This window comes from Phoxinus phoxinus (genome assembly GCF_949152265.1).
Source record: "Phoxinus phoxinus genome assembly, chromosome: 18".
NCBI lineage: Eukaryota > Metazoa > Chordata > Actinopteri > Cypriniformes > Leuciscidae > Phoxinus > Phoxinus phoxinus.
The window spans coordinates 25096613-25108981 of NC_136893.1; the positions used below are offsets into that span (position 1 = coordinate 25096613).

The 12369-nt window shown below is 38.2% G+C and overlaps 1 protein-coding gene across 1 annotated transcript in view; it reads left to right on the forward strand.

Moving 5' to 3' along the window:
* LOC306985355 (uncharacterized protein) overlaps nt 1-12369 on the forward strand; it is a 14340-nt gene continuing 1971 nt past the window's right edge. The window contains exons 1-8 of the mRNA XM_079587517.1: nt 1-815; nt 1250-1389; nt 5847-6005; nt 6788-6850; nt 6945-7004; nt 7904-7948; nt 9825-10308; nt 12079-12282. Of these exons, the coding sequence (XP_079443643.1) occupies nt 569-815; nt 1250-1389; nt 5847-6005; nt 6788-6850; nt 6945-7004; nt 7904-7948; nt 9825-10308; nt 12079-12282 (1402 nt within the window). The 5' untranslated portion in view covers nt 1-568. The remainder of the gene's footprint in view (nt 816-1249; nt 1390-5846; nt 6006-6787; nt 6851-6944; nt 7005-7903; nt 7949-9824; nt 10309-12078; nt 12283-12369) is intronic.

The following is a 12369-nucleotide window of genomic DNA, read 5'->3' on the forward strand; positions in this document are numbered from 1 at the left end:
TTAACTGTGTTACTATTTTTTTTTTAAATTATTATTATTGTTTACATTTTACAGGATTCCATAGAAAACATATTGTAGTAAACGACAACATTAACTGGGTCATTATTTAATGAAGAAAAGAAATGAACTGACTGCTGCTCCTGAATGTGTGCTCAGCGGAAGGAGAAATAGTTCCTATATCCTGCACAACTACTCGCTGACATAGTTCATTATTTTCATTTCACCACTTGTGATATGCACTCATTTCATGCTAAACAATTATTACAATCACCACTTTGAAATAAACATCTAGTATCGTTACCATTAAATGAGGGTATCTGGAAATATCCTCGAGTATTTACGTCAGTATCAGTAAGTTATTACTATTTGAATATCCATCCGCCAATCCCAACTGAACTCTAGTAGGATACTACACACACACACAATCAGCTACTCAAACGCGCCAGCTGCAGTCCGAACGAATGTGAGCCTGTTTTAAACTTAAAATCAATCTGCTGAGTCTTTGGTGAGGATCAAACAAGACTTTACTGTGGAAAATCCTCGATAGTTGTTCGCGTGGTGACTGAAAATGAAGGATAACGTTAGGCTTCATTCTGGCGCTGACTCGCGCCCTCAAAGTTGCTCAAACATCGATGAGGACGGAACAAATCAATTTGTTGTTGTCAAGCTGGAAGATGAAGATCCAGAAACGGAGATGGATCTGAGTATATTCGCTCCTATCGAGTCCGATAACTCCGATGAGGATGATGATGAACTCTCGTGCTCATCCAGAGCTTCTAACGTTACCTGGAGCAGAAGAAACATCCGAGAGCGAGGTTTGGCTTGTTGGACCTAACTTTACATCTGATCCTTTAAAATCAAATCAATGCAAGATTTTAAAGAAAACAATTGCTTTATACTTCTATATCTTAACTTTTCTGAGCCATTTTGCAATAGTGTTCTGGTGATTTGTTTAGTTAACTTAACGTTAGATGTAACGTTAGTCATCATCCTCAAAATTCACAAATGTGTAGCTAAATTAACCACATTACGTTAACTATGTCAAACACTCATTTTTAACAACCACAAAGTGTCACACTTACTATACAACCCAAAACATTTATTTTAAATTACTTATAAACTATTTTTTTTGTATTTAGCCTATAATGTCATTTTGATTATTTTTTTGTATCTAATGCAGAGTAACATTAAGTGTCTGTATATGGACAAATTGGGGTCAGTTATATATTTTACTCTCTTTCTGTCTCAGAAAACCAGGAGGATTCTGCACCCCCTAAGAAACGGCCTACCAGGAGGAGTTTAAAAGGACACCGTGACCATGAGAGCCGACAAAACTTTCTGGATGAGCAGAGCCTAAAGCAGAGTCCAGACTGTAGTGCCGCAGACGGGGTATCGTGCCACTGCCCTCCTCCTCTCTTTCATGAAAAGTTTAGCAGTTAATCAATGAAAAATAACTAAGCCACTAGCCAGATGCTTCATACCATTACATTCTTAGGAATAGTGATAAAATTGTCATAATTTATGGGTCATTCGGATTCTACGGAGCCCCTCATGGTGATTGGGAAAAAATAGGAGATGGGAGGAAAAATTATATTTAATGCCTTTGCATTCACTCCCAAAATGCTCTTTTTTCTGTTGTTTTAAAGGGTTAGTTCACCCCAATTTTTTTTTTATTCTGTCAGTAATTGCTCAACTTCATGTTGTTCCAACCCCGTAAGATTTCGTTCATCTTCGGGACACAAATGAAGGCTACGTCTACATTAATCCGGAGACATTTGAAAACGACGTCTACATTAATCCGGAGACATTTGAAAACAGCGTTTTCGTTTATATACGCTCTCCGTCCACACTAGCGTTTTCGGACGTTTCAGTGTGGATGAGAAACTTTTGAAAAACGCCTGAAAACGCTAAATTCACCTTTACAGCGCATGCGTAAAACCCCACAAAAGATCACTGAGATGATACAGATGGAAAAAGAAATAATAAAATTATCGCGCAATTCTTCTAACAGGATCATTTTATTTTGCAAAATATCTCACCATTCACCGATGCGTCCAGGTCGCACTCAGTCACCGTATGTTTGGTCTAAAACGCGACTGCTCATGTTCTCATGTTTTGCCGCAGGACAGCAGCAAATGTGAGTGAATTTTCTGTCATCTTTGCAGGACTGTGATATGAAGAGTGTGCAAAGTAACATTTTAGCAACAGTGTAAAAGTGAACAGCACATAACAGGCACAATACCGGTCCGGTAAACATGAATATCTATTGGTACAACATGATCACATGACTAAACGTACGTCATCGTTTTCAAATACCTCCGGCTTCACAGTCCACACAACAACCCGAAAACGACGTTTTAAAATTTATCCGCTTTGGAGAGCGTATTCCAAAAGCTGCATTTTCGTTGACTTAAAACGGCGTCTCAGTGTGGACGCAAGGCCAAACCGGAGAGAAAAATATACGTTTTTGTTTGAAGTGGACATGGCCTAAGTTCCTTTGATGAAATCTGAGAGGTTTAAGAACCAGCCATAGACAGCAACGTCATTGCAACTTTCAAGGCCCAGAAAGGTAGTAAATGCATCGTTAAAATAGTCCATGTGACTACAGTGGTTCAACCTTAATGATGTGAAGCGATTATTTTTTTGTGTGTGCAAAATATCTCCATTTGTGTTCTGAAGATCTTATGGGTTTGGAACGCATGAGGGCGAGTAAATAATGACAGAAACTTCATTTTTGGGAGAACCCTTTAATATAAAAACACTAATGAAGTCTGGAATTGTTGATATTACTTGATGATAGTATTTCCATGTCAATTAGCAGCAGCAGTTTCATTTCATTTCATCGCCTAGTCTCGCACATCTCTAGTAGAGAGAGCGTGGTTGCCAGATTGCTTTTTATTCGACAAAAAACAGCAAGAATTTGGTGAAGTTTTTTTTTTTTACAAAACTACATTTTAGTCTCATCTTTTTTTAATCAATGATATTCCATGTTGATAAAGTCAGTTATTGTTCAATGACATTGGCGTCGTCTCATCATCATCTCGTCTATGGAAAAAAAGGTCATCAACGTACATTTGTTGCAAAGATTTCGGTCACTAAATTAATTTAATGGAAGAAAGTGACAACATGAGATAAAACATCCTTTAACTTGTGAGTACCACAGTGTTTCCGCTACATTCATTCAGCCGTGGTGGGCCGCCACACCAAAAATCCTCCCGCCACGGCTGCAGCTTCTCAGTGAGGTCCGTCCGATATTGTGCATACTATTGTGTTATTGTTAAGCCCCACTAAAGGCATAAAAAACATTGTAAAGCACCATAAAGTTTTCGTGCACTATATTCCAAGACTTCTAAAGTCATTCGATAGCATAATGTGAGGTAAAAAATAATATTGAAGTCGTTAAGTTAAAGTTAATGAAAACTCATCTCTCCTCAGTCATTCTCCATTCAGAAATCAAACATCGCGTCACCTTCGGTTACGAGTAACACGATGACACTCTCCAAGATCAATGTTCACATTATTATACTTTATTTGTAGATAAAGGTCTATGGTTTGCATAAAATTACTTTATCTTACTGTTACTGGAGTTTATTGCGTTAGTTCTGTTAGATTACAGCACTGAGCACTCTGAATTCGAATTGTTCTTCATGCGCACTGTAACTGAAATGTAAAACTGTTAAAAGAAAAGGCTAAATAAACTGTTGCATAGATATAATACAGTAAGCATCAAATATCTCTTCGCTTTGTGCTTTTAAATATAGTGTGCCAGTCACACTTTTCAATGCGAAGCGCTGCACGCTGTGACTTCGAGTTGCTTCAAGTGTGCATCATTCGGCGCACGGGATGCGCATAATCGCATTGCCGCTCTAAATTGGAACCTTTCATATTATAACTAAAAAAACAATTTTTCGATTAATAGTTTTTTTAATTGTGGTTAATTCAATATCGATTCTCAAAGGCTATGAATCGATTTTTTTCCCCCATATTTATTTATATATCACCCAAAAGCCAGTATTAGTTTTCCTACACTTCATAGGCTTGCAGCCTCCATGTTATTCTAATGCAGTGAGATTTTATGTTTGTTTTATCTTAAACATAAAATAACCTGATCCTGTTTGATCAAGGCATGAGACTGTTCTGACTTTTTCAATAATCAATTTTTCATCTTGCATCAAAATCCTGTCTATTCATTGTATGCATTTGATATAGGCCTATGCTGTTTTAATGTACCCAAGTGTACCTAAAATAATACGAGTTTAAAGGGCACCTATTATGGAATTTTGAAATTTACCTTTCATGTAGTGTGTAACATAGATCTAAGTGAACAAAAACATCCTGCAAAGTTTGAAATATGAAAGTGCACCGTATATAAAGTTATTGTCTTTCAAAAGTGAGAGTCGACTCTGAGTCATTTTTATGAATCGTTAGAAGACCGAAGCTTTTTCTCTGACTAGATGACGTCAACTTGTCAAGTTATTTGAATACGATACGCCCACTTATTGCTCTCCAAGGCCAGGCGAAAATATCATGGCGACGAGATGCTGTGTTCTGAAGTGCGGCTCAAAAGCAAACTTTTTTCATCTGCCCAAGGAGGAGCATTTGAAGACTAAGTGGCTACAATTCATATATATAACTATACCACAGAAGTATAGTCCGAGCCTTGTGCTTTGTTCGCGTCATTTTGAAGACGATTGCTTTTTAAATGCAATCAAACTTGGATTCGCGAGGCGGCTGATATTGAAGGAAGGTTCAGTTCCAAGTGTATTTGCATCAGCTTCCTCCTCCGTATCACAACCTGTAAGTGTTATTAATAATTTTTGCTTTTATATTTTATGTAGCATGCTTAATAATTATTTTGTTTGTTGTGTAAGCACCGTTTAGCTTCTAGGTCTTCAATGACAATTGTATTGAGATATGTGAAGTGTTTGTCGTTGTTTTCGGAGTTGTCTAAAGAATAGAGTAATAACTGTAACGTAACTGCATTTTTTTTTTTTGTAAAAACGTTATGTTTATGCATCGGGCTAACGCAAACAAAGACTGATTGTGCTTTTACAATATGAACTCTGGGCTATGCTCGCTAACATAACATTAAATTATTTATCTTATTTTTCGTTTTTTACTACAAACTATAAAGCAGTGGACTATAATCATTATTATAATACAATTTAATTGATAAAAGCATCATTGTACTCCGTGTTAAAAATAAGTATTATCTCTGTAAACACTGCTGGGTCATCTGACCAATCAACGCAGATTAGCGTCGCGCAAAGGAGGGGTTTGAAAAACGAGTCGTTAAACGAATCATTTGGGAGTCGGTGAGCAAATCAGGTAAAAATAAATGCATATTATACGAAAACAAAAGTGTTTTTTGTCATTGCATGCATGTAAAACTGTTGTTGGGGACTCCCTAAACAACATTAGGAACATTTTAAATGTCATAATAGGTGCCCTTTAATATACTGGCTCTTAATTTCTTTTTATTAATTAACCACTCGTAAACTTATGTTCACTGTTCTTTTTTATAAATATAGGTTTTGTGTTAAATCTACAGAATATTCATTGAGTGGAATCGAGAATCGAAATTGAATCGAATTGAGAGCTTGCGAATTGAAATCGAATCGGAACATCTGAATCGATACCCATCCCTAATTATAATACTTAGGGGAGGTTTAAACACCTGGGGCAAGGGGGCGTGGCCCATGGGAATATCACGCATGGGCGACGCCCCCTCTCCCTGGGGAAATGGGCCTGCCACCACAGCTGGAAAAAATCCTAGAGGAAACACTGGTACCAGATAAAAAATGTTGCTCATCATGTGAGTAATGATCATTCTCTCTCTTCCAAAGGACACGAACGTAGGACTCCCTTCTCAGGAGCACACATTTTGCCAAGCTGTGCCTCCGTGTGACTCGGCCAGAGGTCCTGTGGAGATGTCTGGACTAAACATGGCTATCAGTCCTTTAGCTGCCATGGAGCCTCCAGTATTTCCAAATGCACCAGAACAGGTTTGTTGAGTCTCATAACAAGTGTTGATGTTGACACTACTTAAGTCCATACAAGTACGGTACCCATTCTATGCATAAATTACCCAATTCACCAATAAATAGGCTCATTTTCCAACTCCCCTAGAGTTAAATGATTTTCTAGGCCAATATGACTAGGAACTATACTCTCATTCCTGCGTAATAATCAAGGAACTGCTGCCGTACCAGCAGCGCAATGATATTCGCATGCGCCTGAAAATAGTCCTCACCTCGGTAACTTCCAACGTGACCGGCACTAAGTGTGTAATATCACTGCGCTGCTGGTACGGAAGCAGTTCCTTGATTATTACGCAGGAATGAGAGTTTAGTTCCTAATCATATTGGCCTAGAAAATTTTAACTTTTCATTTTCTGTCGGTCTTAGTACACGATGTAACTACAGAAGAGTCAAGTTTTAAATAGGAAAAATATTGATACTCTTTGGACATTTTTTTTGAGAGAGAAGCTAACGGTCTAATCAGATTCAATGATCTATGCTAAGCTATGCTAAAAGTGCTACCGCCAGACCCGGAGATCGGCTGAATGGATTCGAAAACGGTAAAACTGTTTAACTCTAGGGAAGCTGGAAAATTTCTAAAAGCCTATTTCCAAAAACAAGTGGAGTGTTTCTTTAACATCCGCTATCGGTGATGGCTGAGGAGATTCCCCCTTCCATGTAAAGCGCTTTAAGTGCTGAGAAAAGTGCTATATAAATGTGATAAATTATTATAATAATTATTACATCCAAATTGTTTTCTAAACCAGAGCAAATCTGCTGTTGGGGAGGATCAGCAGAATATACTGCTTGAGGTCCTGAACTATTGTAGGGTAAGAGCTTCTCTTTTCAACTTTATAACCCATTCAGATGTGTGGTCAGAATCGAGGTCTTTTTAATACGTCTCATCTGTTTGTTGTCTTTCAGTTCCTGCATGCAGCAGTGCAGAGGCTTGAACAGAAGATTGACATACAGATGTCAAGTGAGGTGCTGTAGACCTTTTAACCTCAGTGGTCCAGGGCTTGACAATAAGGATTACATGGGGTCAGCTGACAGAACTGCCACTTGCCCAATTTATGCTGTCAATTATGTTAGTGCGTACATGTTCGACCAGAGGTCTTCAGCCCTGCTCCTGCTCACCCACTGTCCTGAAGAGTTCAGCTCAAACCCTAATCAAAGGGCCTGTTTACACCTGGTCACTTCATGCTTTTTTACTGATCGGATAGCTCTCTGATTTATTAAAACGGTTCCATTTACACTTGGCCGCATAAATGCGTCTCTGCAAAACGGATATTAATCTGATATTCAATTCCTGTTCTATATGTAAAATTAATGGAGTTCTTATCAACGAAAGCTACCGATACGAGCTGCATTTTATCTATCTGCTAATTTAAATCCGTTTCGGAGGACATTCACACCTGGTCTTGTAAAAAGCCTCAAACACTCCTGAACCAGCTCTTCTGGATGCCTTGAGAATGGCAGAGAGGTTGGGAATAAACTTTGCAGGACAGGACAGTGGATCCCCAGGAGTGCAGGGTTAAAGACCTTTGTGTTAGAGCTGCTATCGCACAATATGAGCCCTTAAAAAGCTTTTAATTACTTAAAACTGAAATATAAGATGTGTATTGTGATAATTTTTATATTTAGCTAAATAAATCACGTTTTAGTTTTAAAAGATGATGCTATGTTTAATTTTTGCCCCAGGCCCTGTAAAAGCGTCACCAGAGCAAATTAAAATCAGCGACTAGGCCAGCATAAAGATAAATCTGACTGTCAAGCCCTGAGACTAACTGACCATGATATCTATATTTTACTGATGCACTCAATGGCAGTATGCCTGTACAAACCCTTTATGTGAGATTTTTGACTTTTCTCTTTTCTGATAGTCGTCTTATGTAAGGAGCTCAGCAAGGCTGAAGAACGCTTCAAAGGTTTGTCTGTTAACCATTTATCACTATGTATTGTTGTTGATGTGTCACTCTTCTGCATTGGATTCAATTTGGTCTCGCCTAAATCAATTCTGCAGAAACCAATCTGAGTCCTGTAGGGGTGAGCGATATGGCAAATATATCATATCATCATATGATTTTTTTTTCAGGAAAATCACGATTTTATCACGATTCCTTCTCATGTTGGTTTTACTATTTTGCAAGTGACTGAGCATTACAGCCAAACTAATGTCCCTATTTTAAAAACAAAGCCTTAGGCAACAAAATAAAAAAGAATGCAGACATTTAGGCCAAATTTGCGAAGATAAAAATCTTTGTCATTATTTTCTTTGTTACTGAAAAATAAGAACAAAGATGCACATTACACATACACACCTTAATATAAATAAAATAAACAGTGCTTTATTTTTTTCAGCTACAGTAGGTGTATTCAACAGTAGCATTGAAGAAAGTAATTAAATTAACAAATATGAAAATAAAACTACATAGACTGATGATTATACATTGATTCTTATTAAAGCTACTAGTAAAAGTTCTCAGTCAAAAGCAGTGAGTGATTTTTCTCTTTGTGTTTTGTTTTATTAACATTAGGCGTAGTTCCCCAAAAATTTAAATTGTCATTATTTACTCACTCTGTTGTTCCAAACCTGTATTAATGTCTCTCTTGTGCTGAACACAAAATAATATATTTTGAAGAGTGTGGGTAACTAAACAACTGCTGGTCCCCATTGACTTCCATAGGAGAAATACATGGGGACCAGCAACTGTTTGGTTAGCCATATTCTTCAAAATAACTTTTATTTTCTACAGAAGAATGAAACTTATTCAGGTTTAAAACAACTTGAGAGCGTAAATGACGGCAATTTACATTTTTGGGGGAACTACCGGTACGCCTTTAAGGACAAGCGGCAGCATGTTTACTATAGACTACTGTCACTATACCTCATCTGAGCCACAACAAATAAAAAACAAATATACATTAACAAATACATTGTGGATTTTTTGAAAACATCTTAAAACAGGCTCATCTCTGATGATTTTTAACATTTATTTTTATTAATATATGGTGATGAATGACAGAAAAATGGAATATATTATTTGTGTTTGTTAGTGAAATCTGTTTGGGGGATTATTTCATGGGGACAAGATCTTTTTCATTTTGACTTTACTATACTGAATAGCTTAATTGCTAGCCTATGTCTACTGTATCTACTTTATCATTGTTACAACGGTTACACAAGTCAAGTGCAAAATATAAATAAAAGTATGTACACTAAATGATACAAATGGTTATTTGACCAATTTTACCGTTTTACTACATTTTCTTCCTGGAATCCACCTTGAAATCTTGTAGTTGGGATCAGGATAATCCTGTTTTTTTTTGGATCAAAGTTGTCCAAATCCTACTGACAAGTTTTGAACAACACAAACTGAAGGTTTGATCCAGATTAAAACTAGGATTGGATTCCGTGATCTAATCTGATTTCAGATTCCTTCTTTCCCTTTTGAACAACCCATTTTCAAGATTTGATCCAATCCGATGACCAAAATCCGATCAGCTTACCTTTGAACAACTGGCCCTAGAGCGTAAAAAAGATGGATCTCCTAGTACAAAAATACTTGGGCAAAAAAAAAGCACAATCCTGATACTTATTAATATAATCATGAACCTTAGACCAAAATTCCTGTGTTTTATCGCAGGACCTTAGAGCATATATCAGGTCTCCCTCTCACATTGGCAAAACTCAGACCAAGTCTGAAAACATGCTTGGTTATTCAAAAAGGACTGTTTTTGGGATACTCATCAGTAGTGTTTTTGTCCTTAATTTTAGCTGATAATGTGTCCCACATCTCTCAGAGACAGGCGCCTCTACCTGTTGAAGACGAGCAGGTGTCCAGTACTTTGGCCCAGCGTCTTGGTCCACCAGTCCAGACAAACCAATGGTGGATCCCTCCGTGGAAGCGAGGGCCGGACAGGACAGGTCTCCAGCAAGCTGACAACAACAGCCTTCAGTCGGGCAAGCCTCCTGGTGCGGGACGGGGCAGAGGCAGGGGCAGAGGACGCGGGCGTGGACGTGGGCGGCGCGGGCGCTATAATGGATCCCAGTGCCGGGATCAAACTCCTGATCCTGCTTTACTCATGTTAAAGCCATTCGGAGATGAGACGACAGATGATCCACAGCCATCCCATATAGTGAAGAAAAGCTCTTTGTGCAACACAGGCCCAATGCATCAGCAGCAAAAAGAGAAAAGCTTGGTTCCGGTGGAGGAGGAGAAAGTTGTATTGGAGAAGATGCCCAACAATAAAGAGGCCTCACTTCAAGTTCAGGACGACCACAAAGGTAGGATTTGGAGTCGACAGTATGATGTGATTACTTGGTGGGAAGTGTGTCATGATTTGGTATTGAGGTCAATAACAAATAACACTGTTTGAGATGATAAAAGGGAATGCTCTTAAATTCTTTTTTATTTGAATTCTTAAGCCCCGTTCACACCGCCAGCGACTTTGTCGATGTATGCCGCTCGTCTCTGTACTGTGTAGTCGCTTGTGGGCGTTTTACTAGATTACTGATCAATCAACAAATTAAACTCACTCATACTGTCATAAATTACTCAAACGTCATCCGAATTTGACAAATATTACATTTTCTTGTCCCTAATAGTCAAAATAATGCAGGGGAAACTGTAAAGTGAAATGCAGCATTGCTAAACTTGCATCATAAAATTACAACACTCGAACTATAAATGTATGAATTAAACTCACTGAGACAGTCGACAGTTTCTTTTCCATGCATCCTTTTATTATATCCATGTATGTGGTTACAATCAAATCAAATAAAACATTGAAATCGCCCTCGATCTCTTCTGTCTCGCCTGCACTCGAGACGGTGACGTGAGCTCCACTGAAAGTCTTCTTTCCTATTGGTTGTCGCTCGCGAAAATCGCTTCTCATTTGCATATAGTTGAAATTTCTGAACTTTTGTTGCGTGTCTCGCGTCGCTTGACACGCCCACATTCTGTCGCCAACGGTCTCTGTCGCCGGAAGTCGCCAGCGCTCCATTGAAATGAATGGGATTGTGTCGCTGGCGGTTTGAACAGGGTTTTCAAAATGTCATCTTAGAAGTCATGTTGGCTTATGCTTAAAAGATTCAATTTTCAACAAAAGTATGGATTTACCTTTAATGATATAGATGACCTTCACTGATAATTCGCAGTTAAACGCAAGTGTAATGGATTATCAGAAAACAATGTAGCACTAAACGTTTCGAACTAAACTGCTTGTGTGAAAGTTGATTAACACCATTCACTCCAAAGTCCTGCTCTCTAATCTATATATAGGTTATAGATCTATTATATGATATCTATATTATAGATGAATGTGCCAAATTGATCTCCCCTTCCAACGGCATCAGTTGTGTATCGTCTAGAACAGGGGTACTCAAACTTTTTGGGGCCAGAGACCCCTTATAGGGTAGAACATTTTCCAAGGCCCTCTCATGATTATAACAGTGATTAAACCCAACGTTAATGTGGGTGAGAGTAATGAACACAATATCCTCGTTTTATTGGCACAAATCTGTAAATAGGAATATAAATATACACTTTTCAATAATACAGTATTTTCCGGAAAATAAGTTGCACCTGATTAGTCACACCGGGTCACACGCAAGTTGTCGCTGCATGTTTTAGATGATACAAAAATGCTAAATATAGTCTGGAAAATATGGTAGACCTACAGGAGATTATGTTGCGGACTCCTGGCTATCAGTGGCTGGTCTCGAAGTTTCCCACTTGTAAATATCACTTTGCTCGATCATTCACGTGCTCGAATTCGTAATTACGATATTTCCGACTTGAAGGGCACATAACACTGCCATGTTGAGAAAAGGTAAAAAAGTTGTCAACAACTCTTCTTGTAAGTCGCACAACACACTGAATTAAAATGTTTGCCGAATTATAGCTTGCACTCGCATTTTTGAATCAAATTTGATGTTTGAATGAAAATTTGTTATTTTATCAAAAACAAAAAAATGGAAAAAACATTTTAAAATTTAATTTCAATAGCTTTAGTTTAAGTAAGAAATTGATTATTGAAGGTCTTTTTTCCTCAGTAATGATCGGGAGCGCCTTGCGGAAAGTGTGGATCCCACTGTCCGTGTACAAGTTGGTGTTTAAGGAGGTGGAGCCGCAGAAGGCCGTGGAGCCCGTGCTTCACGCGCTCTTCCCCATCAGCACACTGTCCTGCAGTGCGGTCACAGGCAACCCCGCAAAGGGCATCCAGCAACTCGACCCGAACAAAATAGAAGCCCTTCGAGGTACATACAGTTTTTATTTTCTCCATGAGATGCTTAACCAGAAATAATTGTTTATCAGCTTTACAGATTCAAATTAAATGTTAATCT